Source organism: Haliaeetus albicilla, chromosome 4 (assembly GCF_947461875.1).
Source record: "Haliaeetus albicilla chromosome 4, bHalAlb1.1, whole genome shotgun sequence".
In the NCBI taxonomy this organism is placed as follows: domain Eukaryota; kingdom Metazoa; phylum Chordata; class Aves; order Accipitriformes; family Accipitridae; genus Haliaeetus; species Haliaeetus albicilla.
The window spans coordinates 39,775,153-39,800,945 of NC_091486.1; the positions used below are offsets into that span (position 1 = coordinate 39,775,153).

General features: G+C 41.7%; 1 protein-coding gene across 5 annotated transcripts in view; it reads right to left on the reverse strand.

Annotated features, from left to right (window-relative positions):
• The window catches only part of ERBB4 (erb-b2 receptor tyrosine kinase 4), a 671,761-nt gene that overhangs the window by 317,656 nt on the left and 328,312 nt on the right, over positions 1-25,793 (reverse strand). For all 5 annotated transcript variants that reach the window (XM_069782036.1, XM_069782034.1, XM_069782037.1 and 2 more), the window contains one exon: positions 4,664-4,850. In XM_069782036.1, coding sequence (XP_069638137.1) covers positions 4,664-4,850 — 187 coding nt within the window. The remainder of the gene's footprint in view (positions 1-4,663; positions 4,851-25,793) is intronic.

A 25,793-nucleotide genomic window follows, 5' to 3' on the forward strand; every position in this document is an offset into this window, starting at 1 on the left:
AACACCTCTATGGTCCGTGCAGCTCCTAGGATAGGGAAAGGAACACTCCTGGGCAGTCACAGAGCCACTGCAGCTTCTTCTGCAGGGCAGAAAACTCTGGCAGCAGCCCCACAGGCAGAGGGTAACCAAAAGGATTTTTTTAAACAAATTTGTCATTCCTCCATGTATCCTAGCAACACCTCTCTGAGGTTAGAGATGCGATGCCTTGCCCACCTGTTGCATAGGAAGCCCGAGGCAAGTTACATATTGCTTTCTTCCCAGCTTGCTCCACTAGTACGAAGCCGCAGCCATTAAGGAATATGCCACAATCAGCATCATCCAGTCTCGTCTGCTCAGGCCGGGTGTCACACACAGGCATTTGCATCTCTAAACACTGTGAACTCAACAGTGGCTCGTGCAGTGTATGTGTGGTCCAAGGAAAGGTCTTGCTGACACAGGCTTAGGGCTTTGTGATGAAGGCAATAAAAAGGGGGTGGCTTTAATCCCTGCCACAAAGATGATTTATGTGCAGTTACACAGCTCTGAAGGAGCTCAGGCTCTGAGCGCAAATCTAAAGATTTCCAAAACCACTGTAGATCCAAAACATGCACAGTGAACAAAACTGAAAGGAAATTTGACTCCTCCCATGCCCCTCCATCCAACCTGATCCAGCTGCAATATAATTATAGCAAATGAGCAGTCCTTGTTTAAAAAAACCCAAGAAACTCATTGAAAAACAACCTTTTTCATAAGAGGTATCATTCTTTTTCTCCCTCCTCTAAAGCACTCCTTAGCATTTTCTATTTCTCGTGGTGGAAAAAAAAGGAAAATGAAAATGTCATAGAAATGATCATAGAACTTTAAAATTTCGTTTTATAGAACAAATAAAAATAAAACCTATTACAAAAATCTGTAGAAGGAGACATTTACAACACATCACTTCCTACACCCAGTGAAGATGGTCCTTTCCCTATGATTCTCCTGCCCATCAAATCAGATTTCCTTTCTTTGGCTATCACTGACCAAATCCTTTCAGCTACAATATCCACTTGTCACTTGAACCTCAGTTATCTTAATTTGTCATTTATCTGTATTCCTGCAAAACAAGCAGATAAGGAGCTACATATTTTGCTGCTTTTTTGTGTTACTGAACTAATCACTGCTAAGTCCATTTTATTCTAATATGTTGAAGGAATTCAGTGGTTGCACAGGCACACACAAGGGAGCCTCTGTCCCCAAGGGCAATAGGGGAGATGAGGTTATCACTGCTCAGTCAAAGATACATCATTTGCTGTGGATCTCTCTTATTCATCTTTACTCAGAGGAAAATATGGGATACTTCATAAGTGGTTTTGGCACTTGTGAGTTATCCCTCTTTCCCCACTCATGAAGATAAATGCCGTAATGAAATGCAGCCATCAGGTATTCTCTATATTTGGAGTACTCAAAGTGTGAACAATGATTATGCCCTTTCATTGGATAAGTTAAGGTTGACTGCCTAGCCACCTGGGGAAGACAGGAATGATTTGCACTAGCTCACAGGCAATGAATGGAAGAAGGTGGCATACCTTCTCCCTCAGCATCGGTTATTCTGCTAATCTCAGGCTGAATAATACGTTCAGTATGTCAAACCTTCCTTTTTACTTAAAGGCTACTTGGCAGCTGAATCTGCAAGCTGAGATAAATGCAGCTGAAATGGCAGCAGCCACTTCATTAGTTCAGTGTCTGTTTGGTTTTGACACTTATGTGGAACCATTGACTAAGTTTTTATAACAAGCAAGAAAAGGATTTTTATAGGTAAGAGTTTTTGAAAGTCTCACGTGAATTTTAGGACATGGTCCTGGCCTGTGCTACACAAACAAAACTCCCTTTCGGGTTGACAGACATCATGAGTGAGAACTGGATCATGTTTTCTGTGTGAGATAAAACTTACTGCCTTCATTGCTGTCATTTTTTTAATAGCATAAGGGAGGAAACTCAAGCATTTAAAGTTATATTTAAATATGAAAACCTGATAGACATATCTGGCAATAAAAACACAACTGTTAACAGCATACTGAAAATAATGCAATGGTACTGCACAGGAGGCTGAAACCTTGTCTCCGGTTAAGTCTGAGGATAATCTGCAGGTAAGAGCAGCTTCCTCATGTATTTAACACAGGGAGTAGTGTTTGTATTCATATATTGTGTAGTACTGGGCAGAATTACCCTCAGGATCACATCATCCAGACACTGCATGTATAAGAACAGAACTTCCCAAACTTCTGTGAACAAGGCATAAGCCCTGGAAAGACAGTTCTTCACAAGCAAGACAGGAGTTATGTTTATATTTTACTCAAGTGGAAGAGAGGCACCATTAAAAGCCAATCTCTTGAAACCTGTGGTAGACTGAAAGGATGCAAGCTCACAGGGGCTGCTTCATCTTAAATTTAATAACAAATCACTGGCTGTTTCTGATGTAAATATGGAGCAGTTATTAAGACACAGGATAGGTTCAAACACAGCTGAACTATCTCAGCCTTGCAACATCACCGAGTCCCACATCCACCAGTTATTTTTATGCAGTTATTAATGCTAAGGATGTGTTAGGAAAATAAATTAAGTATCAATATGCTCCAGGGAGAGCATATGCAACAAGAAGCAGGTTGTGGGTTAACATAGCCAGGTGCATCTTAACCAGTATACAAAAATGGTCAAAGAACAACTGCTAAAAAGACTCATGAAGCCCTGGCACATTCTATCTAGAAAATATTAAGAGTATTTTGAAGCACGTGCTGGCTCGTATTCAGCACCCAGAAGCTATTTTAAGTACTCAGTGGAGACAAGCTAGTGTTATTAGGGCACTTTTCTTCCAAGAGATAGCAATACATTTTGAGCCAAATAATCCCATCAGAGGCCTTTGTAAACACCTAAATCAGATGAAGTGGCTGTGATGATCTCATGTTAGGAAGGATTCAGAAGCTGAGCTAAGACAGGTTTTCATACAACACTTGAAAAGAAAGTCAAGCTATTTGCTGGGCAGTTTTGGTGCTGTGCTTATCATGTAAAAGTGGCTTCCAGAGATTCTGGAGTCTGAGGAACTGCCTGTTGGCACAGGGCAGCTGGTTCAGGAAGAAAATCTTGAGCTGGAGCCTACAAAATAAGGTTTTTTACCTTACTGAGCAGCAAAGCCATGGCTAAACAAGCACTGAAAGTAAACCCTCACCCTCCTGGAAGAACAACAGCCTCAGACCCAAGAGGAAAGTATTCCAGTCCTTCTCTGGCCTTGGCCTCACGTCACTTCTCTGTCTCAGTTTCACCCAAACTAGCGTCTTTTACAAAGCATTTTGAGACCCACAGACAAGAAAAAGTATACGAAGAAAGAGATAATACTATTATTACCTGATACTATGGCTCTGTATTACGTGGAGGCATAGACAGTCACAATGAACACCCTAAATCAGAAAGATGGAAAGAAATATAGGAACAGAACAGGAGGAAATTGGATTATGACAGTGATAGAGACAATAGTAGATGGCAGGGATTTAGAGACCTTGGGAAGCACTATGATATCAGCATGATGGTCTCAGTAAAGAAAATTGTTAAAAATATGACCAGAAGAAACAGCCTGATGAGAAAGAGTCAGCCAAAACTGTTTTGTAAAATATCTCAAGCCTCCTTTTCCCTCCTGTTTTTGAAAGCTTAGCTGTATGGCCCAGCAAGGCTTGAACAACAGGGAACTGTAAGTGCTTGTGTGCCACTCTGAATACCACAACACAAAACTAGCAGAGGGTGAAGGGTGCCTAAATATAGTTCAGAAGGTTCCCACCCATCTGTACTCAGGTTCAAACTCCACATCCAGCTCAGGTCAGCATTTAGCCACTAGCAGAAATAAGGCAATTTCACAATCACCAAAGCTTAGAGTAGAAATTATCACAGCTGATGAGGGACCAGGTATAAATAAAATACTTCCAATGAAGTCCCTAAAAAGAGTTTGCCACTGCCTGCACTTAAATAAGTTATAGTCTGGTGATATTTAGCCAATTTTTCATCTCCCAAACCACTGACTGTAGATCCTCAGCTGCGAGAAATGAAATGTTGATCTACCCCATATCATGATCCAGTCATGAATTTACAAATGAATATAAAACCATGGACTTGGCTTACATTTTTGTCAAGAAAATAAGCACTTTTCTCACTATATATAATGCTCTATTTTTCCTTAAAAAAGGGAGTTCTAAGGAACTAAGTTCTAATACAGCAATGATACAGTCTCTCCCACGCCCTTCCTCTTCCCCCACCCCCAGTGGAGGAGCAATGGCGACACAGACAGCAACAAGAGCAGAGGGGATGCTAAAGCTAAGCTAACTTGGCAGAAAATACGTAACACCTGAAGGAACATACATGCAATAACCAAGGATCACAAGGAAACCAACATGCTCATAATACCAAAATGAAGAAAAAAGTTCATCTACTCTTTCAACAACTATTTTTGTTTCAAATGCATGACTTCCATACACAGCCTTTGATCAGTAGTGAGAAAAGTACATCTGTGAAGCAAAAAAAGTACAACGTACAGCTGCCAGCCTCTTGTGGTACCTCCATTATTTGCAGAATGCAAGTGACTGAGGGCATTGGTGCAAATATTCAACAAGCTCATTTTTTTTCTTGAAACTAACCCATCACATTTGCAAGTTTCACTTACCCGTCAAGTTCTTCAAGCCAAGTTCCCTGAGTCCAAAGTTACCATCTTTTCTGTAGTTAAGAAATATCGCCAAAGCATATCGCTCTTCATAGAGTTTGGTCCCACGAACGATGCGTAGGTTCTCCAATGGCAGGTATTCAAACTGATTCAAAGCCACCAAAACATAGCCTGTGACTTCTCGGATAGACTGAAAAGCAAAAATGAAACAAACACATTAGAAACAGTCCATTTTTAATTGTTCTGAATTTCTCATACAGTGAGTGCTTTAGTATGACATGCTGGTACCCAAGGAAAAAAAACCCACAACTTTGGAAAATTCTGTTTCAACTTACTGATTGCAAGCACATTTCTGTTTCAATTTAACTGAGTTTATTAGAGATACTTGTTTGAAAAGTAGAGAATAAAGAGGTAGCCATTCTTCTCAGTTTTACTAAACTTGAGCAGAAATTCACAGTAAATTATTAAAGATGCACGAAAGGATGGCTTTGCACAACTCAAAGCAGAGAGCAGGTCAAAGGCCTCTGCAGGACATGAGCAGAATCCACTGGGGCAATGCCACAGTTCAGATAAGATTGTCTGTCATCAAGTAACCCTGTTGTACAGGATATTTCAGGGTGAGACTGAAGGGACACAACATGGGGTAAGAGAAACACCTCTGGAAGAGCTCACCATTGAACAGGAATGGACCGTAGAAATAGGGGGGCAGATTTGGAAGAGTAAATGAAGACAAAGCACATATGTATTAACACCCACTTTTGTACATCTAAATGGAATCAAGCACTGAACATTTGCAAAGATTCAACTTCAAGTTTCATTCGGAAGTGCTGGAACCATACATGCTATATATCCCAGACTTTGATCAAAACCGGTATCAAAACCTTTAGCAAAATTACTGGTGCATCTTTGGGCTGGCTGAAATCTTTGTTTGCTTTAGATGAACTACTCAATAACCCTCCTGCTCGTACTCGGGAATTGATTGCCTGGGTTGTAAAGGGAAAAACTACCCTCAAACCCAATAACTATGAACAGTTTTTCAAAGTCCGAAAGATTAACAAAACTAAGATGTTTTTAGAAAGAAAAAAAAAGATTTAAAAGTATGCTCTTTTAGAAAGTAAAATTCATTCTAAGGAATTTAAATAAATGGCCTAGAAATCTGTAAATGCCTTTGAAAAGTATCATTTCAACACTCACATAGAGCCCCACCATCCTCAGCAGGACTTCACACAGGCTGAGGGATGCTCTGGCCAAGAGCTGCTCCCAGAAACAGAACCTCCATGTTGGAAAGAGTCTCTGAAATACGGTTTTCAAATCTCACCTAATTCCATGTCTGCAACAGCCTGTAACCACTGTATACATGTATATTTATGTATGTATATTTAATGGACAGAAATTGATATAACTACTTGCGTGCTTAAGTGGATGCATGCACTTTTTTCTTCCCTTTGGCAAAGTCAATACCTTAAACAATGCACAGAAAGAAAAATTCTGCTTAGAGTAACGTGCACAGGCTATAAGTAACATGATGGGGACTCCAGTCAAGATCGTAATAAAAACAAGCAGGCAAACAATAGCAGGCATCAAATTAAATGTGTTGCATATGTATCATTAATAAAAAAAGGCAACATGGATTTGCAGCACAAAGGACAGGCTTTTGCTTTGCTAGTTCTGCGCTGTCACCATGATTTCATACATAAGTGTGCAAGAGCCTTTTAATTAGGTTTATAAAAGTTCCTAAGATTATTAACAAGTGTGCCAGTATACATAAGGAAGGATTTATATGCCACAAACTCTACGCACTAGCGGTCCTTCTGAAGTTAGACATCTGTACTCAGCTGAACCTGCTGAAAATGCTCTGGAGCTATTTCAAGACTTGCTTGGCATCTAAACAGAGGACAGTGTCATTACAGGACTTTGATGAGAACCCAGTGAGTTGAGCTAGGTTGAGAAGTACGGTTCAATAGCTCAATATTAAATGTAGAGCTGCATTATACCTTGGGACACCAATTCCATTATAACCAGAAGCTTTCCAGCACTTTCATGATAGCTCTTTGCTTTCAGACATTTCAGCTTAGCCAGTTTGGTCAAGAATTTGTTTTTCATCGTACGCAAAAATTTTCTTAAGCTGTCTTTTTTAGCCTCTCTTCAGAATCTAGGAAATTTAAAGATTATACTCATGGCTTCAATTTTTCCACTGATGGATATTCTAAGGATACTGTGATTGCTCTAATTAATTTAAAGGCATGTTTAACTTGGAATTGAGTTGAAAAAAATTAAAAGCAGTTCCAAAACTGCATCTGACCAAGTCCTCCCTGCCAATTTTTGTCACTTACAACCACATTTTCTATTTTTAGGGTATGTCTTATTTACTGCTGAACAGCGCGTCCACTTGAAAGGGCCCTAATTCAGCATGGCACTGAAATTACACACACACTCAGCCGCAATTCTTCATTCTAAAGTTAAAAAAAAAAAAAAAAAAAAAAAAAGGAGAAAAGAACAAAGTTTTGTTGTTGATAATTGTGCACTACCCCAGAAGCCCTGTACTTTCTATGTTTGGTTTATCCGACTGAAATGTCAAAGTACTTGCCATAATTTGTCAAGCCAGAGAGTCCTTTCCAGTCTGATGGCTTCCATCATACTGCAATACCTATTTATTCGCTGGAGAAACTGCCGTGTTAATCCTTGCAAAACAAAATTATAAAAATAAACCAAAGGGTTTCTAATTTACTAGAACATAGCAACCTGACTGACCAAATTTAGTGGTTTATTACATTAATTTGGGGTTTTATTTTATTTTTTAATTCAAATTTGAATGAAAAAGGCAGAGCAATAACATGTTTTGCAGGATGGTCTGTTTTCTGACTGGTCCAGCTTGAAAAAATGTCCTGGGAGTACAGCAGGCAGCTCAGGTTTTGGCCACTCCTGGCCAATGCTGTCACTTTGCCAGTCACTGCAAGTTTTGACATGATTCTTACTGAAAACGGACACCTGCCCACTTGGAGCTCACTCCAAGCCCTGTTGGAATCACTGCAAAGATGCCTTTTGGCTTCCATGCAGACTCACAAATCCTTATACCAGATGGGATCAGCCAGCCTGATCTCCTCTGCAACTCATGCCAAGACTAGGCAAGATTTAAACCTCTCACCCTTTGTATACAAGGCTGAACACTTTCCTGTTCGGGTATCCTGAACTCAGGTATAAGCTCAGGTATCCTAACGCTCTATTTGAGCTGTTTTTGCTTCAGGATTAGTCTGTGTTTCACCAAGAAGGTGGAGTGACTTACAGCAGTGGTAGTTTGAGTGTCACCTCCTGGTTTGATTCTCCTGCTAAGGCTGGAGGTCCTTGCAAAAATATATTTCTCATGAGTGTCCCTCAGGAAAGAAAAAAAAGGAGACAAGGATGCCAATAACTGCATTTTGTTCCCATAACCTACAACTGGAATGGAAAGAGGCAGATCAATTTCCAACAGACTTAAAGCTAAAAGTTTCTGACAAGGAAAACCAAATGAACTCTGGCAACACCCAATCTTGATTGCTGACCGCTGTGATTTTGCGGGATTCCTCCCCAACCGCATTACAGCATTATTTTGACTGGGAATTCCTGGCCAGCATGATCTTGCCTTTCCTTGTCACCTTTCCAGCTCCTGAGACTCGACCTGTTATGTGAGGAAGCCATTGAGTGAGGCAGTGACAGGCTCAGGCTCCCATAGCACTCCTGCTGCTTCGGTGAACACATTTTGGCTCCCCAAATTTCTTTGGGTATGGCAGCAGGAATGAGCGTATAGATTTGAATGAGGAAAAGACTGAAATTCACAGGCTCCCTGTCGCAAAGGGACAAGGGAAGCTGTTCATTGAGCCCTCTGAGCAGACGCCTGCCTGGCTGTTCGAAAGCAGATGAGGAGACACCTCTGAGGATTCAAGAGCCAAAGGTGCCTGCTCCTCTGACTGGGCCTGTTAGGTATTAGATCCTGAAATAAGAAAGGGCATGCTTCTAGCACGAAACAAAAGGAGTGTGTGTGTTGGGGGGAAGTATTATTCCTTGACAAATCTAAAGCCTCAAGAGCTGCTTTAAAACCACACCAAGACACAGGATTCAAGTCTGATATATTTACCAGAGAAAAGCTCTTCATCTACATTTCAGACAGGAGATGACTACTTGTGCTCCACAGCTTGCTGTCCCTAAGGCCCAGCGCTGCCCTGCATCCCAAACCCAGGCACAATAGCCTATAACCCAGTCTCCTAACAGCCTCTGCTCTCTGCAACACAGCCAATTTGTTGTTTTTAAACCTAAAACCACATTACCCTTCAATGACAATGGACCCAGTCAAGGCCGTAAAACCCAAAACTCCTCGTGCCTCCGGGTGCTGCCCTGCCCTGCCCCAGATGACTGCTGCACCTCAGGGTGCTGCCACAACATGGCGGACACTGCTCCCCTCAGCTGTGCTGGGGCAGCTGCTTTGGAGGGTGCAGGTTGGCGTGCGCAGGGTGAGCAGGGAAACAGTGTCCCAAAATTACACCAAAAGGGTTACTTTCAGAGGTTCTTTTTCAGGTGCTGAACTGTAAAAACGAGCTCTGGACAACCTGTTCCCTTAATTACAACTAATATTAGCTGAGCACAGGTAAAGCATTTTAAGCTCCCAACAGCAAAGCCAGAATTATCCTGTCAGCTGGGAGTAAAAGGCAAGATTGTTCCTTGCCATCTTAAATTGTCCTTCAGCTCAAGTCAAACAAATCCGAGTGAAATGGAGCAAAATAACAGTGAAAACTTCATCATTCTGCCCAGAACAACAGATCAATGAACGATTAGGGAAGCTGATGCTTCTCATAAACAGTACCAAGTCTTCTTAACATCTGTTGGGGAAGGTTAGGCTGTGGCTAAGGCACAGAAGAGAGCTATATTGTGGGGTTTTATTTCAGCTACAGATGCGTTATTTATCCAGTTGCTGAACCTGATCCAGTAAAGCTCTTGCTGCCTCATCTGACTGGACACACGTCCCCAGCATGGGAGTCAGAGCAATGGCAATCTGCTGCAGGGGTCAGCTCACACTTTGTGAGACCCCACCCCAGACAATTAATTATCTTTTAGGTTAATTTTCCCCTTTTCCATAAAAGCTAAGTACATTTCGAGTCTGCTTGGATTTCACTTCGAAAGTGCCAGTAAAGAAAGATCACCTTAAGAAAGAGCGTGTTTTATTTAGAAACATTAAAAAAAAAAAAAAGCCATAAAGAATATATATATTCAGCATATTCACTTGAGAGACAAAGACAAAAGACTTTGCTTTTGCAGCACTCCTTTGCAGTGAGACAGAGGTGCTTTGGTCCCCAGGGGAAGCCAGGGTGCCACGCCCTGGGGTATAAAGAAAGTCAGCTACTGGGAAAAGTCTTAGGAGGCGCAGGGGTTTCCACAGGGAAAGGGTTTCTTCTTCCGCCACAAGGCGGAAAATAGAAAGGGCAAAGAACTTTGAAGTAGATATACATAGGGAATAAGCCCAGTGGACACTTTTCATCCCATCTGTTCCAAATACAGTAATTTCTATTTTCAGGGGATATCCATTTCACAAGGCAGCAGCAAGGCTCTTCGCGCAGCTCAGCTGCCAGCAGATAACAGACATCTCCTGACTCTGATCCAAGGAGCTAGGCTGACCCTTCAACGTGAACTGTGCGCTATGTTGCATTACATTAAATCCTAAGAAAGCCAGATTTCTAAGTGATACAAAGGGGGAAATATTTCCTAAGTGCATTGTCCTTTTTTCCACCTTAACAAAGGTTAACATGCCACAGCAAAGTCATGATGAAAATAACGAATGTGAGTAGTCACCACCACGTCATCTCCTTCAGAAGCTTTTCACACATCAAGTTGACTTGAACAGAGTATTTCACATTTTGGTTTTGATCAAATAAAAGGTATACATTTATATCTGGTTAGAACTGTGCAATATCCAACTGGCCAAATTTGTCTCCTGTTTTTATTATGAGGAAAAAACACAATATGGCAAAGACAACACTTGCTTAACTTGAAACAAGTTCTCAGGGCAATCATAATATTCCCCTTCACAAATATCAGTCGAGCATGTTTGTGAGTGTGCTGGTAACCTAAAACACCATCAATTAATTTTCACTATTTGTTCATACGTTTTCACCCATGCAATGCAATACAGCTTTCATTATCATAATTAAAAAATCAGCATTTACTGAATAACCACAAAGTAGCCTCTAAGCAGCTACAGCACTTGCAATGCTAACTCTAAGGAAAATGCTAATATCCAAAATATGGAAATAGCTAGCCTATTACAATGGCTATATTGGAGCCAATATGGAGCTCAATTAGCTGTTACATGCATTGCTCATTGACGGTTATGAATTTGTAATGACACGATAAACCAAGATTTTCAAAGAAGTTCAGGAGATGTGTTTACGGGGTTCAGGTACATGGCTGTTGCCAGCTTCTCTCAAAGCCCCAACCATAGCTGTGAGAAATATGTAGCACATACTGACATTTCCCATGTCTAAGAGGACACTCAATTTAGAGACAACATCAAAGCTAACACAGAGCACGCACATAAGGAATTTTGTTCCACAACAAGCTCACGTCTTGTCTCCTTCCATGGTGTGCATCCTTCAATTACGTCAACACTTGTGAAATTGTGATGTTAAGCCCTTCCGAGCACCAGCAGTTTTTCAGATATGCTGTACAAGCTTCAACAAAAGTCCCTCAATTTTGAGCACACTGATCAGTATCAGAACATAGATTGTGAAAAACATTTTTCTCATGCCTGATCCAGAAGCAAGCCATGTATCCTAACTAGAGTTGCCTTGGCAGCTGCAGAGAATTTATTGCCCAAAACACTAACATTGCAGTTTAGATTCACATTTGTTACCAAAAAAAGAGGAACTTCTGGTAGTCTTTCAGTTTGCTTTAAGATGTATTAAAGGCAAAGGAGGGGCTTAGATGTAATTTTGTTAAGAACTGTACTTGAGGAGCCTTGCACTGCTGCATGGCTGCAGAATGAACTGTAATTCAGTTATTTAAAACAGCTGGTAGAAACTTTAACTCATATTCTTGTCCTCACAGACATCTAGTCTTCTTTGGTAATATGCTTACAAAATATTAATAATACCCTGAGCAGCAGATCAATGGATTAAACATAGATAGCATTCTATTGCCTCAAATTTAAAGTAGCAGTCAGTTAAATGCATGTTTTGTTAAAGCCATTGGAAATTTGTAAGTGAAGATTTTGCCACATAATTTATAGAACCCACCTTGGGAGTTGTTGAACTAAAGCTTTGTTTTCTGAATGGTTGGTCTTTTCATTTCATTATTCCAAGAGTGGGACTTTCCATACATTAAAATAGGAGAATTAACTGTGTAGTTATTTATTTACCGAGTTTGATGTAGGAATCACACTGTTGCATACATGAGGCAAGTTAGGCTGAGTCTGAGCTGATATACATTACAGAATGGTCTAGGGAGGGCTTGGAGGCAAAACAAATGCCAGTCTAGATCCATTAAACTGCAGATCAATGCCCAAATCTGGCGTTTGGAAAGGAAGCCCCATAAATAACATGTAAGTGATGGCGATGGACAAAAATATGGGGAGCCTTTGAAATGTGTATCTTGACTAATTTTGCAAAGTACTGCTGGGAAAACAATGTGGGACGTGAAAAATAAAATAAGAATAAACAAAATAATAAAATGATGTAGGGATGGGAACATTAAGTAGAAATAATAGGTAAATAACAGGACCAAAAACCGCCTCTTCTGCTTTCAAATTTTGAAATACAGTGTCTAAAGATGTATCCACATCCTCTTCCTGTTGACTGAGTTAGATTTAAGCTTGGGTGTCAGCTTGCACCATGTGTCTATGCCTCCTTTTCAGTTAAAAATATCATCTGAATAGAGAAACTGACCGCACTTACATCAATATCTGAGAGTCTTCCCAACATCTTCTGTCTGCAACACAATTCCTCCATGTATCTGCTTAGGAAGTATCTAACTTTCAGGTACACAGGGTGCCTGAGTGCACACAATAAATCCTAAGCTGTTTATGTTAAGCAATGTTAGGACCTAGACAAAGTCTCCACTCTGTAACAACCCAGCCTTCACAGCTAACATCTTTGTGTCCTAAGGAAAGCTATGGATGACTACATATTTAGCAAGTCAATAAGAATTTTGACATTGTATCTGTAATACCTGATTGGCCTTCAACATATTTGCAGAATAGTTCCCAGAGAGTTTATTGTATCATCTCCCAAGGTAAAACTTAGTCATAAATTAGATCGGAAAGACTAAAATGAGAGCATTACGCTGTTACAAAATGCTTTACGATTTGGGCTGTTTAGTAGTAGTTACATTTTGCAGAAACTCAAGCACATGAGCTTATAGCTGCCCAGTTACAGAATTTCCGACTGGAGAGATTGATGCCTTTTACTTTCCCTGCTTTTGGGAGCTTCAATCAAGTAACTCATGGTTTCTTTCCAGGCAGCATAAAATTGCACAAACTACTACTTCATAAACCAAATAATATCAACACTCTGGAAGGATTTTAGGAAAGTAATAACCATGGCAAAACACATCCTCTTTTATCAGTTTGCCTCAGACACCCATAGCCTGTGAGAAGCTGTGAGCATGTTCAAAGGTCTCGGAATGCTTTCACCAGGAAAGACAAAGCGAGGGCTATCTTATCAAAACGATGCCTGAAACTGCTTTAGAGAGGCAGTGTGGGCCAGCAGCATGAGCACTGCATTGGGATGTCTGTGTCCGCTATCAACTTTGACATTTCTTTTTTGTAGTTAGACAGCATAGTCCTCAGAGCAGAGGTGCTTTCCTAACAACACAAGGAGCCCTGATCCCAGTTGTTACCTTCGCTGCACAATGCTTCACAGTCATATTTACACAAAGTGTCAACTGCACTGCCACAGGCATCCTAAGATGTCAGTGGACTGAACCAAGTTGGTGTATTTATTTTGGCAAAACAAGACATGATCTACAAAAGGAGAAAACAGCATTCAGTTCCTCGTTGTTCCTGTTTGTGATACTCTAAGTGCCCATGACATTTCTGTTTGATTCTATGCTGAACTAAGTCTTAGGAGGCTGCTTATTTGGTCCTCTGGATCACAAAACTGGTTGGAGCATGCCAAGAGGCCCATCCATGCCCAAGCCTCCTTCCCACAGAAAGAAAATGGAAGAGGAGGAGGAGGAACAGGACTGGTGCTCACAGTCTCTCACAGCTTATAAGCACTTCCAGCTTCTCCAGCTTACATGCAGCCTGAGACAGCAAGTGGATTAAGTTTTATACAGGGAACAAAAAGGAGAGGTGAAAAAGGATGTTTTTACCATGATGGTTATGAAAGGTCAAGCGTCTGATCAGAAGTCAAATAGAAGAATACAAATGACAAATGCAGTGCAGGCTGTAACAGGGTGTCCAGAATTACACACCACTGTAAGCAAGCTGCCTGTGAAGATCCCAGGAATGTTTTGTGGGCATTTAATGGTAGAAGATGGATTTATTTGTTTGTTTAATATATGATGAGTGACAGGCTTTGTACACCAGACATTGTGATTCCTTTTTTCCTAGTCATCAACCAGGTTAGTTGGTATGAATTATGGGAAAGTCTATAATTAGCCAGGTAAATTAAATGTGTTTATTAAAATTTCTCCACCATCTATTGTGGAAGCAATGGGAGCCCTCGGTTGGCATGATTCCCACTCCTTGGAGCAATGCAGAATGAATTAAACATCCCAGACATCTGGTACAGAGGTGGAGCTGAACAACAGGACTTTTATATTTTTCTATTCAAACTGCAGGTGAAAGTGTCAGGCCACTCCTGACAGCAAAAGGCTGTTTCTATTTCTGGATGCAGGAACTGACTACACATAGTGAAAATGGGTTAACCTTGCCAAATTTCAGCTAAACGTTCTCAGTCTGGGCTTTTGGTTTTTTGCAAGAAGCAAGTAGCTGCCTGTCCAATCCTGAAACAGCAGTTAGCTTATTTTTTGAGAGCTTTGCTTTCCTTTCCCCCCAAATACTTTAAAACATACTTCCAGTTTGTTTCATACGTACAACAACCACTCTCTAATGAGTATTTTAAATGCGTTTCATGGGAGGACCCAACTTTATTAGCACTCCAGGACATTTTTGCACACATAAATTAGTCAATATTGGAGGAGTTGTTGTCTGTTTGCCTGGTTTCATTGAAGAGGAGAATCTTCATCCAAATATTGGATTTTAGCAACTCTTATTTCTAGCTGAGCATATACAAATACATCATCTGAGCTCAACATCACACCTACCTATTGAAACTATTTCAGCCTTTATAACGCTTCTTGTAATCTCTTCAAGAATAGAAACTCTGGAGAGATTCATTAATCGCTGCCTTTTGATTAGGTTTATTTCCATTAAGATAAAAAGTGAAGAGGCTTCTTGTTGCTTTTAAAGCTGTGTTTTTGTTTTGTTTATCTAGAAGCTGGAGAATAGCTCCGTTATTCAGGCTTTAATACATTGTTAAACTCTCCTTCAAGGATAGATCCATAATTTGTAAGATGTGAGCAATTAGTAAATGCATCTGATTTTCAAATTCAGAGGTATTCTTTAGGAAAGACATGTAAACTCCAGATTTTGAGATTACGCAAGGTGCCACGAACCAGGAAAACAACCTCTAATCTGTAGTGACTGAACTAACCATAAGATAAGATTTTTGTCTGCATTAATTCCACTGGTTTTTCTTCAAGGGGCATGTTAAAAACTTCTCGCCCTCATTACATTTTCTGAGTGGTTCCTGAACCGAGCAAGATGCACAATCTTACAGGAGATGAGAACTTTTTTAATCATGTCCAGAATAGCCAGATGCCTTAAATATACCATTGATCCTACATGCAATTATTGAAACAATGAACAAATGGTAGTTCCCTCAAGGTGCACAAACACCATCTTTTTTATTTAAATTGTAGGCGAGCTCATGGACGAGGGTGTTGGAAAAGTTCTGCATAAAATTGTTTCTCTCTTTTCCAGGAACAAGGCTAGAAAAAGTGGTTTGCTCTTCATATAAAAATTCCGAAAAGCTTAAGAATTAAGAGTCCAGAAGAAATGGTAATTTTATGAAAGGAAAAGATGGGGCACACGGCAAGAGATCAGAGAGGAAAGGGGAATTACTTGTGATCAGGAGTGGAGAAGGACAGAATGTGTCTTCCCTAACACAAGGCAGATTCAGGCAGCTGTCATTTTGGCATTATCTGAGTGCTTGAGTTTGCAATCCTACTGCTTTATTTTTATATAATTTTGTTCTTTTTTTAGGGGAAGCACGGCAGGAAAAGTGTAATACTCTGTACAAGATATAATTTCCTTCAATACTTATCACCAGCAAATGATTGGACAAGCAATCTTTTGCCTATGGCTTAATTAGAGGAAACCTCTATATTTAATAATGTTCCTTAATGTACTGAACCACACACAATAGCTTGTCAAAGGAGAAAAAGCAGAGTGGTTATTGTCATAGCTAAGGATGGAAGAAAGGTTCAGTCATTAAAGCCATCACAGAAACAATGTTATTAACTATACAGGAATAATCTCAAAGGAGTTCCCAGCTGATTGACAATCATAAAATAATGCAGCAAGCTAAAAAAAGGGCTTATCTCCTCACTTATTTTTATTAATACCCTTATTACCTTTCCCTGAAAGACAGCTCTTCAAGAGCTATTATTGTATGTAATATTAAATAAAATTAAGCACAGCAGATTTTGAATCATGTCTTCTGAACAGCTAAACAGAGGGTGCTCACCAATGCATCCCTTAGCTGGGATATGCCCTTCAGCAGGAGCAGTCCAGTGGCAGACCCCCAAAAACCCACGATCCGCTTGTGATTCCGAGACGCTGAGCGCTGCACCTGAGTGAGCCCGGCTGTGTCCAAAAACCACAGAAACAGCAAAGTCTGAACTGAGTGGACTGAACTTGTCCACTACTGTCTCCTTAACCGCACTGACCATGTGTCCACCCTCGGAAAGAGGACACAGGGGGTTGAGTGGTCATCCAAGACCTAAGACCAGGCTTTAGCATACCCAGGAGAGATTTCTCATCCAACAAGGGCCTTCACTGCCCAAAGTTGGCAGCTGGCTGTTGGCTTGGTAGTGGCCTTGAAAATGCGTCTGTCATTCAATATTCAGGGTCACAAGGAAAGAAAAGACAGCTCAAGAGAGAGAGAAGAGGGAGCACTCAGGGACCCAATGACATCAGAAGGCCAGCAGTGGTATTTCATAGATATACTGTACAGTCTGTAAACTATACAGAAAGTGCCAGCAGCTGTGAGCTAGGACCATCAAAGGTCAGATTATCATGAAAACGTTACAGGGGATGCTGCTTTTACTTCGCATAATACTGCTGAACCTAAGCACACTCCATATAACCAATAGGAAAATGAATTATTTAAACACTTTTTTTTAACAGATAGTATTACCATTTTAATTATACCAGTATTAATTTAACTGTAAAAAGTGCCTGAGGATTTTGCAGAATTAAGTTTTGCCACTGTGCAGTTTTCAGAAATTTCAGATCTTCTGCACAACAAACGTGTGTGTATGTATGTGTATATACATAGTTTTTAAATGTATTTACAAATATACATATATGCAAAACAACAAAAAGGTGCATGTGTTTGTATTCCTGCAGGATTTCTTGTCTTCAGATATTTTGGGTGTCTAAAAATTCAATCCTTAGGTATTTTCCTCACTGAGTTGCATGCTGCTGTGAGACAAAAGAAAAATCCTGGCTAAAATGACAGTTTTTTCTAAGCTGAGGAAAACCAGTTCTCATTCTCACAGCACCCAGCCTGACTGTAGGGCTCAATCAGCAGGTATAATATCAGGTTAAAGTTGCAGGCATTTCTGGCTCGAAAGGACTTTGATTTTTTTTCTTTTTACGCAATTCTCTTCTACTTGTAGCAACCACTGTTTTTGAGAGCCAATTGGGAAAACAGAAGATGGCAGGTCAGGGGTGTTTTACCCCTGGAGATGGAGCATATAGTTAGTATACTCAGTGCAGCCCCCCTGTATGCATACACACTATTTCCTAAAGTACCACACATTTCCAGACATTGCAGCCAGACAACTACTCTCTCCATACTGCTCCACAGCCTGTTTACCCAATTATTTTTCTCCTCCCTCTTTTCTCACATGGCCCTAGACAGAAGAGACACTTTGACTTCTAACAGTTCATTATTCCCAGCTGTTCTGAATTTCAGTTAACTTTCTTGCATGGTCCCACTGGTTGAGGGCTGTGTTTCCCTTGCTTCCTGACCCACTCATCCCAACCTGAGAACTCCCTACCAGATGCACCAAACACACCTTTCAGGCCTCAAAACCATCTTATTGAATTAATAAATCCATTCAGTTTTATTGAATTAATTCAATAATGTCATTTATTGAATAAATTTGGTTTGTGAGCATTAAGTTGGACAGCGTAAGTCCTGATCCTTTGAAGTCAATAAACATCATTTCACAGGCTTTGAATCATATCCTTAATTGGTCAGGGCATGCCCCAAAAAATCATTTGGTCATACGACAATCTTGCATAGATATTTCCAGGATGTCTCAAACCCAGCCTTTTCTGTCCCTTAAACCCATGAGATACAATGGACTTGTTATGTGCAGAGCATACCCCACATGCTTCACCATTTGGCAAAGTTCACATATGTACAACTATATAACCAGCCAAACACTGCCACTTTTGGGGGGGTGAGTGTGTGTGTGGGGTGTATGTGCACACACGCTTGCACATGTTGCACTTCATACTCTGGAAGTCCTACACCCTGGGGGCAAAAGTGGCTCACGTTTAGCTCTGTGACTGACAGATGCAGGAAGATATCTACAGTATTTTTCCTAATGGGTTTCCACGGATGACTAACCTTTCGGCTGAATCCTTCTGGATCCTACTTTGCCAATGTCTGTTACAGTACTTTCCTATCCCTATTTGACCCTGCCAGTCCATGAATATTTGATACTAAATTAAAGCATTACAAACCAAGGGATAAATTCTATCCAGGATGCAAGCCTCGCAGATCTTAATTACATTTGCCGGTGTGACTGTTAAAGGCCTGTCATTGCAAGAGCTTTGGGCTTTGGCTTCTGTTGAACCAGCGCTTGAGAAAGAAGGGAACTGTCACCTGCCCCACGCCTTCTCGAAAGCAAAGGGTTTTTATTTTACTTGACATTTGCTTGTGTCCTTGCTCTGTCCTTTAGTTCAAACTACTCCCAGGTATTGAAAGCAATTAATATACCATCTGAGGTTTTGTTTTGCTACACTAAGCAGGCCAAGCTCAGCCCTTCTAGTCTCCTCTTCTTTTAGAGGCTCTCTATTCCCTTCCGCCAGCCCAGTAATTCACCTCTCTTCTTCTCTGTTCCCCAAGAGAGGATTTAGCAAATGTTCTTTTGCCTTCATAAAATTGCCAGCTTTTTTCCCTCTCTTGTCCATGTAGGCTGTAAGCTTTCCAGAAATGAGAAAGGTCTGCGTCATACGATGTCCTTAGGCTGCGTAATGGAATTCTTAACTGAAATGAAGTTGCAAAGTCAAGAGTAAAATACAACTTATCAGTAGTTACAGAAAAAAGGCCGTGATCTTTGCAAGTCAATGCTTAAGAGTTTAGTGAAAAGAGCAGAAAAGTGGCTGTTCTATACAAGCATTTCTTTCAAACTACTCATTAAAACAGAGCCGATGATAATGTCTGCACACCCTGCACTATAGATCCCAGCAATGCTGCCATTTCCAGTGAAGGTTCATTGGCTTTTCCATCTTGTCTTTCCGACAACTCACACTGGGGTCACGTGGAGCCCAAAGACTAAGGTTCTCATCAGCACCTAAAAATCAGCAGGCACTCCCTGTCTAGACAGCTCTGGCACTCCAAGGCTTTGCTTTTATTTACCAGAATGGCACAAGTGGCTACAAGGGACTCCAATAACCCAAATGACCAGATTCACAGCAAACTTCAGGGAACAAAGAACCGACCCCCCAGCTCTCCACATAGCATTGTAGTCTAAGGGATAAGGTCCGCAGGAGAAACTACACTGTCACAGCCTTTGCCACCCTCACTGCAGATATTAGACTGAAGAAACAGATGCGAGATGAGGATCTCAAAAGCACTGGAGGCTCATTCTCACGTCACTTCACATTCTGGTGTTTCCAACAACAAGGCAAATTGTGTTTTCCTTTTCTGCCAGAGTCAAAGTTAACTCACAGGACACTTACAAATTAACGTGTCCTTTGCTTTGGGTGTTCTTGATGAGATTTATGACTAAAGCTGAATCAATTAAACCCAACAAAACTCTAACAAAGCATCACTCTAAACCAGAATTTCACCATTCCCCCCCTAGGGGCCAAGAGGCAGAGGGGAGATACCTGAGGCCAAATTTACTTAATTGTTCCACAAGAAATCCTTATGTTTAATCACAGGCTGCTTCAAAGGAACTCCCAATAGTTTTAATTAATTATCTTCATGTTATGTCCCTTCATGGAACTGAAAATACTCTTCCTCCACTCCTACCTTCACCAGCAAGCCATCACTTTCAGCACTGCAGGACACCTGAGGAACAGGACTGGTGAGAGCTGACCATGGGATTGCACGTGTGTGCTTACGTGTGCCTGTAAAGGGGAGGGCTACAGAACGGGGGGCCGGACACAGAGGTTTGCCTGCTTGCATGGCTCCTCGCAGCAGGTATTTTCCTTCTAGGAAATATAATAAGTTGTGCTGGGATTAATTTCAACTGTACCGACAACACTGAATGTGTATTTCAATATTAGCAATTATGTGACATGCTGAGGAGAAAGAAATACTTTCCTTTCAGAGAAGCAAACAGGCTCAGGGCTGATCCGGAACACTCCTGAACTGCAGCATAAGACCAGGAACTCCCCTTCATGTCCCTAGAGGCTTTGCTGTGCTTACCACGACAATGTCCGTCTCCCTCAGCATAAGCTCTGTGTCGGAGGAGGACAAAGAACCATGTTAAGGCCAGCTATAGCCAGGGGACTTCATCTGAGGTTTCCACTGAGAAAAGACTGGAACTGAAACTCCAGCACTTTCGAATGGAGGCACATATGCATGGGCATAGACTAGAAAAACTTAGCCTTGCTCTGTAAGCTAAAGCATGTGCTTAAATGCTTTCTGAATTCTGCCTTTAAGAATGTGCTCCAAACCATGCAAGCTGTGGGCCTATCCCTGCTCTGCGAAGTACACGACCACACACAGTTGCTACTGTCATAACACAGATGGAAGGGTCTTCTTTTCTGCCTCAGGATGTCCTCCCTGGGTGATGTCAACATGTCAAACTCCATCATCCTTTCCAAGCTAACAGCATTTTGAAGAGAAAATCATTTAGTCAGAAGGACATCTTTGGGTAAAAAGTTTCTGATACCTGTCTCTGAAGCTATGCTTCATGCAAAACTCTGGCTGGCTCATATTTTGGAGGCCAATGTCTCAGAAGACTGCTGTGGTGCAGACATTTGGGTTTAGTCCTTTCTTGTCTTGTCATGTTTCCTGTTCTGTTAGGAAGAAATTCTTAGTGTAACCATTGAATGAGTCTAGATGGCAGCCCTGGCTTAAGGCATGGAGGAGCCCAAGTCGCCCACCTCCAGAATCTGACTTACCTGATGCTGGAGGAAAACTATTATCTTACTCTCTGAAAACTAAAAATTAATCACAGCATAGCACAGTGCATTGCGGTGGGTCATAACCAAACAGGCTCCACCTGAAGCAGATAAGGATGGATGATGAAGTTTTGCTATGGGTCAAGGTGTTCATAAATTATCAGAGCCACAAGTTCTGCCTTGAAGGCTTGTTCAGAGCCTAACTACAGTATGACCAGGTCTAGAAATTACTGCACAGCATTCAGCTCTCTAAATATCCTAATCATTAAGAATCTGGCAACAGTGGTAGATGATCAGAATGCTGAATTGCTCTCTGCAATTGCTCTCCTTGGCTCCCTATGCTTACTTTTTTCAGCGTGTTTATGAATTTTTGGAGACGAACTACAGAACAAGAAAACTGTCAAAGGAGGTTTAGCAAGTACAAATGCACACTCCAGAAAGATAGTGTTAAACCAGGCATGTATCTTCATCTTTTACAGTTACTGACTGCCTTTCCTAGGTCCTGCTTTTCCAAGCATTAGCAGGAATCTCTCTGGCAGCTGCTGAAGGGCTGATTGTGCATAGGGCAGCCAAATAATTCTTCCTGCTCTTCATGTTCTGATTGAACTTTTCTCCTCAAACCACAACACTTCACTCATCAGCATCATTTACGTTTCCGTATATATAACACTTCATCTTTCTGAGGCACAGCTAAGAAAGTAACTCTTTATCAAAGCTACTTATGTACACAAGAAAACTCAGCACAAGAAAGACAGGGGTAGGATAAGGAGGGAGGGAAAGAGCGCTGCCTCCTAGGTGGGCAAAAATGCTGACATGACAAATATTCCCCCTTAATCAACTTATTTACCTTCTTGAACCCTCATGATGACAAACTACCTGAACTGGAGCGGCTTGGGAGCTGATAACCCTCAGCAACCGCTGCAGTAAATTATTGCCTGGCTCTGCTGATGGAGATAGAGGGAGGTGATAGTGTTCCATAAAAAAGGATAAATGGTAATATCCACCATCTCTTTCCGCTCTGCAACCAAGCTGCTAGTACAGAGTGCTTAGATTAGGAAGTCAATGCTATTAAAATAAAATGGTTTTCTTCCTTTTTTATTTTCTCCCTAAGGTGAACAATGTCTATAAATAAGGCATATATTTCCTAATAAATACTAAGCTGTGCTAGAATCAGATAACTGAGTTTATGCCGAGTTTTAAAATGCATTTTTTGGCAACAACTAGTCATTCAGATATCAATAAACATTGTGCACTTTAACATCACCCTGCTGGGTTTTCAGCTGGCAAAAGAGCTGTTTATGTTATGTGTCTTCAATTCCCAATTTCTCAGTATCCCACTGCTGCTATTCCCACCCTTTTCTCATCTCAGAGATGACTCCCGAGGTGCACGTGCGTTGCTACTAAGACAGGTCTGTTCCGTTGTACTGTTCCTATATACCACTTAGCAGATAAGCTTCTCCTCAACACGTCACAGAAAAAGTCTGGGGACAAAGTATGGGAGACCATGAACAGTTCCTACTGTCCTGAAAATAGTGATATAACTAGTAGTAACTCCATGGTGTGGTTCCACTTTGGTAGCTCTGGATTTAATTACACACTCCAGAAGGACACAGCCATTAGCATATGCATGAAATGCAGTACACAGCCTTTTACTAGCCATCAGTAACTACTGCAAGGTGCGAAACATGGTTCAGGGAGTGGGGCACAAGGGAAGGAGGAGGTCACACCAGTGTAATATCAAAGTAGCAAATGGGGAGCGAGAACCCTCCAAGTCTGCAATGCTGCACTGAGATCAGCACAATAAACAGGATGCCGTGAAAATGTTGATTAGAAGCAGAGCATGGCTTCTGTTTCTCAAAAAACCCTCCCTGATGCTTACTGAGAGTGAGCTGAGAATCTGCTCATTTTGCATAATGCAGGTGATCAGCAGGGGAAAAGCGCTGGAAAACCTGCTTTGATCCTCTGCCGAACGTCCCTTTAAGTTGGCAGCTACCCTGGCAGTCCCCAGGTGAGAGACTGCCCAGCACACGTCTCACTTCCCACCGCCAGAGCCACGACAACTCCCTTGCTATCACCTTTAACTCTCCCAAGTCTCAGTGTGGCAGCTCCTGGCAAACCCAAGAGAGGATTGCGTTGGTTTCCTCCAGCGAGCACTCAACCTTCTTAATGGAGGAGAAAGGCTGCTACTCACCGACACAAACCAGCTGTTTTCCACCAGCCCTCTCAAGGCACTGGTGCTAAGTGGGTGCTGCACCAGAGCTCCTGCCATCCATGGTTCCTGCACGGGAAATAATTCCCTAAGGAGGCAACACGTCAACCAGCTCTCATCCCCGATCCTTCATGACCTGAAGGAGCTGTGTTTGACACCGACTGGCACTGGCACAGGTCCTGCACAGCCAGGTAACCACAGGCATTTATTGGATTTTTTCACTTGGCTAGATATTATTCGAACAGCATAGAGTGCTGTTGCTTTGATCATTTATCATAATCATATTTCTTTCATCTGAAAAGCCTCAGGTACTAGGCATTTCATCTGTGGCTAGTTTTGTGGCATTGACCTTTTCCCCTCCTCCTGAAGCCTGTTGTAAGTGAACATTAGTTCACAACCTGCAGGCAGAGCTACAACGTTGGCTCTAACACAGCCCTATGAACTTGAAAGTTAGGATCAGGGCTGCCCATGGCTGGGTTTGCAAGTCACACCTAACACCCCTGCGGTCTGGTAGTACGCGGCTACAACCACAAGGACAGGCTATCTTAGGAGCCAAAAACATGAACTTACTAACAGCACTTCCCATTTACTTGCTAGACAGGTACAAAATCACAGGGACCCTCTACACAGAGCAAAGCAGAGAGCAACACCGAAGCAGATGTTGTCAGTGATGCTGTCACCACAGACATGGCTACATTCAACTCCTAAGTGCTCTTAGATTCAGACAACTCTTAAACTCACAGGTTCCCAATTTCAGCAGATACTGTGCCTGCTAATTAGGTAGTATGACACATCATACAACTCCTACCCTTCTCTGGGGTTTGTTTCATTTAAGTGAGAGATATTTAAACTGTCCTGCTCACTTAACTTACCTTGTCTGCCACAATTAAACTCTTCCACGAGCAGCACAAGGACAGATAATGAGAGCTCGGGAGGCTGCAGGGCTCTGCTCAAGAGCCAGAGGAGAGGGAGAGAAGCAGGTTCATGAGCAGCAGAAAGCACAGCTGCTGGTTTTCCCTTCCTGGAGGGAACTTTCTTGAGACTAATGGTGTGGTGAAGCTCAAGCTGCAATGAATCCCTATGGGGAAGCACTGGCTTGGGCCCCTGACATCTACCCTGTGATTGTTTTCCCAATCCTTGCTGGAACATACTGTCATTGGAAACTCTGCCTGACTGACAAATTTGGTTGAAACCAGACAATGAAAATTAAAAGGGAAGGTGACTGAGTAACAGGGACACACAACACTTGAATGCTCAAGAAACCTGTCTGTAAAGGGACTGGGTAAAGGAGACAGAACTAAAGAAATAGCAAGTTTATCCACCCATTTACTTTCTCCTTCCTTGCATTCAAGCCAGAAGCCAACACATACTACAGTGAGCTGACTCAAGATCATTTATGATTTTGACCTCCAGCCTGGAATGAAATTCAAGCAGTGGGGACACGACGCTAATGATGCAGGAATATTAAACCCATAAACCTTTGGACAACAAGGACCAGCAATCCCAGAAAACTACCAAAACCAGGTGTGGATGACCCGAGTTAGGGCTTTGAACAAGTGACAATGTTGATGGTGATGAGATTATGTGATGGAGGTCATCCAACTCTTTCTCCAGATGCTTCAGACAGCAGAAGGCTGGAGAAACAAGGCAGGACCAGGAGGAGGAAGACTCTTAAGGTGACAGGCCCCTGCCTTAAGCATGCTCTGGAGTGGTGAAGGGATGCACTTTCACTATCCTGGGTCCTGATGAAACATGTGCCAGTCCGCCTGCAGAATAAAGCCTGGGACAGGATTGGCCCAAGGAACCCCAGTGTCCCCAACCCTATGATAAATGCTGCGGGCCCAGTGGGGAAAGGTAAAACCACTGTGGCTGAAGATGGCACAACATGGTAACGCAACATTTTACGTAAATTGAGGGCAGAGACAGAGAAGGCGGCAACTCTGGAGCCAAAATGTCAGCACAATAACAAAATGATTACTTCCAGCGTATGTCTGGCACTTCCATTCCTCAAAAGCTAGATTTACTCAGATAGGTTTAAAAAGCATTGACTATAAAAGATGTCAGTGTGATTGACTGACCAGGCAAATGTAAATAAAAGAGCCCTAAATTGCATCATTTGGGTAAATATGTATTTATACAGTTTGGAGAGAAAAGCCTTGTTATTCAACTGTTGGACAGCAGCAGCGACACAGGAGCTGTTCTGGTTTATAATGCAAATCATGTAATTTGGGACACGCATTATGTGTATTAAAAATGCAAAGTAAGATCCATGTGAAACGTTGTTAATTTGTAGTAGCCAC